Source organism: Centruroides vittatus, unplaced genomic scaffold (assembly GCF_030686945.1).
Source record: "Centruroides vittatus isolate TY-2023 unplaced genomic scaffold, ASM3068694v2 scaffold_1015, whole genome shotgun sequence".
In the NCBI taxonomy this organism is placed as follows: domain Eukaryota; kingdom Metazoa; phylum Arthropoda; class Arachnida; order Scorpiones; family Buthidae; genus Centruroides; species Centruroides vittatus.
The window spans coordinates 222,674-228,408 of NW_027122666.1; the positions used below are offsets into that span (position 1 = coordinate 222,674).

Sequence of the window (5,735 nt, forward strand, 5' to 3'; positions counted from 1 at the left end):
CGTTAACCTCTCACAATTTACAGTGCTTGGTAAAGATGGTGCTCCCAACTGTGTTCAACAAGATGTTTGAATGAATTGGGAGATCAAACTCAGATAATTACTCTATTGATTGGTATGTCACATACTTTTTAGATAATAGTTAACATAATTACAGTAATTTGAAATGGTAGCATTCATTTTGGAAGATCCTATGTTATAAAGATGTTATAAGTCTCTTTACAATTTTACAAAAAATTTAAATTTTAACAATGAGGTCAGTTATCAAATATTATAAATTCCTAACATTTAATTCTGAAGTTAAAAAAGGTTCAATCATAATAACATTTTGATAGTACAAAATCTAGGCTACAAATAAGATTCCTTTCTCCAAGGCAGTACCATCCTGAATTATACATCCTGCATAAGGGTTGTCCATTTACAGACAAAAATGACAAAGTGGGACAATCAAACATGAGAAAACAAAGAATAAGAAATAATGTCCTGATCCAAACCTATTCATTAAAAATCACATAAGTCTATATCACATATACTCAAATATTTAATAATTCATTACACAATGCATTTCAAAACATCAAATTATACATTTCATAATAAAAAATTGTAAATTTAAAATTCAAATAAATATTTCAACTATCTGATCAAAACTACAAGAGAATAATTTATTTCTGTTATCAAAAATATAAAAATATCAACAATAAAATATATATATATATATATATAAATTTTATCAAACAGACAATAGGTATTGCACAAAATTTAGAAATTTTATCAAACAGACAATAGGTATTGCACAAAATTTAAAATTTTACATCTATTAATTATAATTTTCTTACATTTAACATTTCTCAAAATCTTATATAATATGATATATTTTATAAAATTTTATAATAAAATAATTTGTGATTATATAAAAATAGATCCAATTTTATCATCTGATATGTCTAACACATGATCACTTTAGATCTGGGGTCGATGCTCCCAGATAACTTTGTAGATCTCGTATTGAAGATTTCATCAACTTGCAACGAATCGTTGGCAATTTTAACCTTTTATGGGCTTCATAACGGTGACAGCCACCAAAAGAATAAAAATAATCACCACCTTCACTTCCTTTAATCCACAAAACATCAATTGGTGGAACTTCATTTCTTTTATTTTCTTGCTAAAAAAAATATAATCTTTTTAAAGAAACGATTTACTCATATTAAATTCATGAATGATATATTTTAATTTTATATTATAATATAACAAAAATCAGTACATTATTGCAGTGTTTCCCAATCCATGTGACACAAACACTTGTGTGTCACAAGAGCACTTCAGGTGTATCATAGAAAAATTAAAATTTTTTAGAATTTTGAATAAGCTCTTTCTTAAAATTTCATTTATCTTTCATTTTTTACTGCTGGCCCACTAAATGGAGAAGATGGTATTCACTAAAATGTGGATTGTGCAAAATTTGTAACATCAGAATATCCTCCTCACAAAAGTTTCATGCATCTTGTATAAATAACACCAACTGTTTTAGAGTTTCTATAAACACTGCAATTTATCAGTTTAAAGACCCATACTAGCTCTACACATTGATTCAAATAATCTTAATTTTACAGTGTATTGTAAAATTGTGAGATTTTGTCTTGATAAGTTTAACTTTGTATTATCAAAATTTTTTAAGATCAACTATAATTTATTTTAAATTTTAAACATTTTTGTTTTAAAAATTATAGTAGTTTGCAGGAATTGGAAGGGAAGGGGTTAAAAGCAGTTTGCCTAAATTGTGGCCCACTGTAATGTTACATGTAATCAAAGTAGCCCGTGAAACAATTTGGGTTGGCCAAGCCTGCTGTAGACTATGCCCATAGAAGTAAAAATGTCAAAGGAACTGATATAGCCCTCCCCAAAATTGGCCTATCTGGAATTTTGAAGACCCTCAAAAATGAAGTAAAATTTAAAAGTGAAAAGAATCTAGTATTATTTCTCAAAACAATGATATAAATAAATTATTTTCCACTTTACTAAAGATAGCTAAAAACTCATAAAACATAAGAAACACTATTGCACTGACTACTTCTGGGGTACGATTAGATTCACACTACATGCTCCATTCAGCTTATCACACATTTAACAAGCAACCCAATCAGGTATACTGGGGGTGAATACCTTGACAAGGTCATATGATTTCTTTAATGTTTTTTGGTCTTCTATCATGTGTCTAAACTCCCATTCAAAACTGCAATTTTACCGATAATTAGTTGTCTATTATCATTCAACATTTGTAGATGCAGAACATTTTCAAATTCTAAATCCTTTTAATACTATTGAAAATTAAGAGATAGAATAATTAATAATGCTTCTTCTAAATATGACAGAAGTATACTTCATCCAACCTCTTAACAATTTCAGACAGTTTATTTCTCATCCATTAACTATATTCTCTGATCTTATTATTGATGGTATTAACCACAAAACTAAAAACAGTAAAAACTCAATAAGATCCCTTTTATTCTCTGTTAATAACTGAACATAATCATGAAAACCACTCTATAGAAAGAAATTATTTTTTAGTGAAATACAATCATAACAACTTTACTTCACTAAACAGCTTCTTCATAAGATACACAGGTACACAAACTTATGTATTTTACAATTAACAAGATATGCAGATTATACAAAATAACAGTTTTCTACATTTTCATCCCACCAAAAGATTCACAACAGTATCAGAAACCATTCAATATTCATTACATGTTTTGGCTTATATGTCCTGATTGAATGAATGGAGGCCAAGTAAATCATTTTGACTGATGAGTGTTACAAATAGTAGCATTTTGATTTAAATAATTATCTCAGACTACCAATTAATGGAAATAACTCATATATTAAGTTAAAGCTGAATGCTAAATATAAGATTTTACAATTGTTATAGGTGTCAGAATTTATATAAAAGAGTCTAGTGAAAATCGAAATGCATCCCACAAATGAAATTAGTCTTTTTTTCTTCTTTCGGCACGATAATAGAAAACAAATGACATCAAAAAATTTTTTATATCAAAATTTAGTTTACAATTTAACTATAATGCCCACTTTCAAAAGTTTAAGATAGAATTGTGAGAAGTCAACAGATTAACTTAAGCTTTCTTTAAAAACACAATTTGTTATCTTCAGACAATTTTCTAATCTGTTTATTTATTGTACTTTGTTTTGTAAAGTTGCAGCAATGCAACACTTGGGCAATCTGCCTAGGAGGTATGCCTTTTGGGAGGTCTTTTTAAGGGTAACTAGCTCCTATTCAGGTGTTACAGACATGGAGAAAACCCGGAAAACTCCACATGGCCAGCCCGTGCAGGCAAGGTGCGAACCCACCCAGTGTTCAGGGAACAGACTGTTTGGCCACCGGTGGACTAGCTGTTTATTTACACAGGACTTTTTAAACATTCTATTAAAGTTACAGATCTCAATAATAATAATTCATAAACTAGTGTATGGAAGTTTTTCCAATTAACCATAATAATTAAAATGCAATATATTCCAATAAATAGCCAACTATTCAAATATATGAAAATGCAAATAAAAGTAATAGTAGATGTCATTGCATTCCATCAACCGAAGTATCAGAAAACTGATCAATATCCTAAGTTTCCCTTTAATTGAGTTATAATGTCAATACTACATTTCAAATATGTGTTGATATTAAATTTTCTATTTAACGACTAATCACTTATTTCTATATTTCATTTATTTACATGAATAAAACATTTGCAAACCTTTAAAGTATCCATCAAACTTTGAACTTTATCTTCTTCCAAAACACTTTGAAATGGTCTTATTAACACGTGGAAAGGAACTTCGTGAATTTCTTCGATATGATCGGAATGAATACTTTTACTCATATTTAATTTTTGGCAGTGACTAACAGAGACGAATCTTCTTAACAAAGATATAATTACAAATCGAGTTCCTAAGGAAAACATATTACACGTTTACGTCATTTTATCAGAAAGATAATTTTCGACGAACACCATTGGAATTTAAACTTTTGAAATACACGTGGGCGACAGCGCCACCTGACGTAGAGACATTTTCCAACTGCTTTTAACTTTTTGAATTTTTATATATCTACATATTAAAATAGAAAGATGGTTTCGATTTGTCCGACTTAGTTTGAGTAAAAGGCTGAAGCTAAAAATACGGTTCAAATGTCAAAGTAAATCTCTTACGACTTAAAGCCGGATGCACACATGCGGCGCGGCAAGGAAAAGCGGCAGAATGACGTCACTTTTTCTCGCCGCAGAGGTCTATTTCGTGCCGCTTTTCTCATGCCGCGAAAGTTGGTCGAATTCTATCTTTCGCGGCCGCCGCCGCCAAGACGCGTTTCTATCAGCCAATAACATTTCGTCTGGCAGTCACGTGAGAAAATACAATCACGTGGTGTTTTAATGGCGGAAAGTTCGAGGTTAACCGAGATAACTAACATCAGAATAAAGAGGAAAGAATAATAAATTTAACACAAATTATACACAGATGCAGTAATCATATATTATTTAATTCAAAGAACAAAACAACCGAATCTTACTCGAAATAGTATTCTTTATCGAGAGATCTTAATCGAAGAATAAGCCTATTTTGTACATCAGTTCTTTATCGATCCAACAAAATATCTCGGCAAGATTCTTGCCAATACGATATCTCTAATCCAAAATATTCATTCGAATCTTCGACGAAATCTTCTAGCTAAATAAAACGAGCCGTACAAAACAAAATTTGTAAACACGTGGATAGCGGAGTGTCGATATCGTTCGCCATCTTGAATACTGAACGCATGCGCCGAAATGTAAACGGATTGCCGCTTGTGTGGTCGTGCTGCCGCGCGGCGAAGACGCGTTTGCGTCGCCGCTTTTCCTTGCCGCGCCGCATGTGTGCATCCTCCTCCTTATTAATCGGTCCTATGGGTAAGGTGGCTGAGACGTCATTTTGACATCATCTTGACACAGACCTGAGATGAAAGTGGAGTGCTGACATATGGCAATCAGTCAAGGGGAGTGCCTTTTAGGAGGACATTTTATGGAAAACTGGTCCGTAATTAAATGTTAACATGTGAATAAAACCCGGAATAGTCCACATAACCAGATTCTCGGTGAGGCGCGAACCCCGTACACCTGGTTTTACCCATTCAGTCATTGATAGCACCTGGAGTCGAATTCATATGAGTACCTCCAGGAAATCGTTTTATGCCTTTGTGTCCTTAATTTATAGTTTTTATAGTTTAATTGTCTACTGGGACTTATTATACTGAAGGACTGGTTCTGCAAATTAAGAAAACAAATCAGAAAGACTGTTTATTCTGATTTGTTTTCTTAGTTTGCAGAACCAGTCCTACAGTATGATAAGTCCTAGTAGACAATTAAAGTATACCTCCAGGAAATCTTAATATTAGTCTGTCTCGGATATAACGGGCTTCGTCACTCGGCCGTTCCTATTTTGGACTTGACTGAATCCACGAATAGTAGAATTAAAAATATCCTTTTAAATAGACCATCAAAATCATCTTAAGTTTGCTGAGACAATGTATTTAAAGCTATACTAACGTTTTCAGCCTATTCAATTAGTCATCCTCAAGTTAAAACACTTTTTAACTAAGTATTTCCATGCAAACGGTAAACCTTCATCGTCTCCTGCATTGATGCGCATATCTTTTTTTTTTTTTTTAACTCTTTCCGCCCTGTGGGCACTAAGAT

General features: G+C 31.8%; 1 protein-coding gene across 1 annotated transcript; it reads right to left on the minus strand.

Moving 5' to 3' along the window:
* Positions 1-770: 770 nt before the first annotated feature.
* Srx (Sulfiredoxin) lies at positions 771-4,069 on the minus strand. Its single transcript, XM_067283652.1, has 2 exons — positions 3,765-4,069; positions 771-1,162 (listed from the first exon to the last, which is right to left on the minus strand). Exons 1-2 carry the CDS (start codon positions 3,969-3,971, stop codon positions 953-955), a joined length of 417 nt encoding a protein of 138 aa, XP_067139753.1. The 5' UTR covers positions 3,972-4,069; the 3' UTR covers positions 771-952.
* Positions 4,070-5,735: the final 1,666 nt, after the last annotated feature.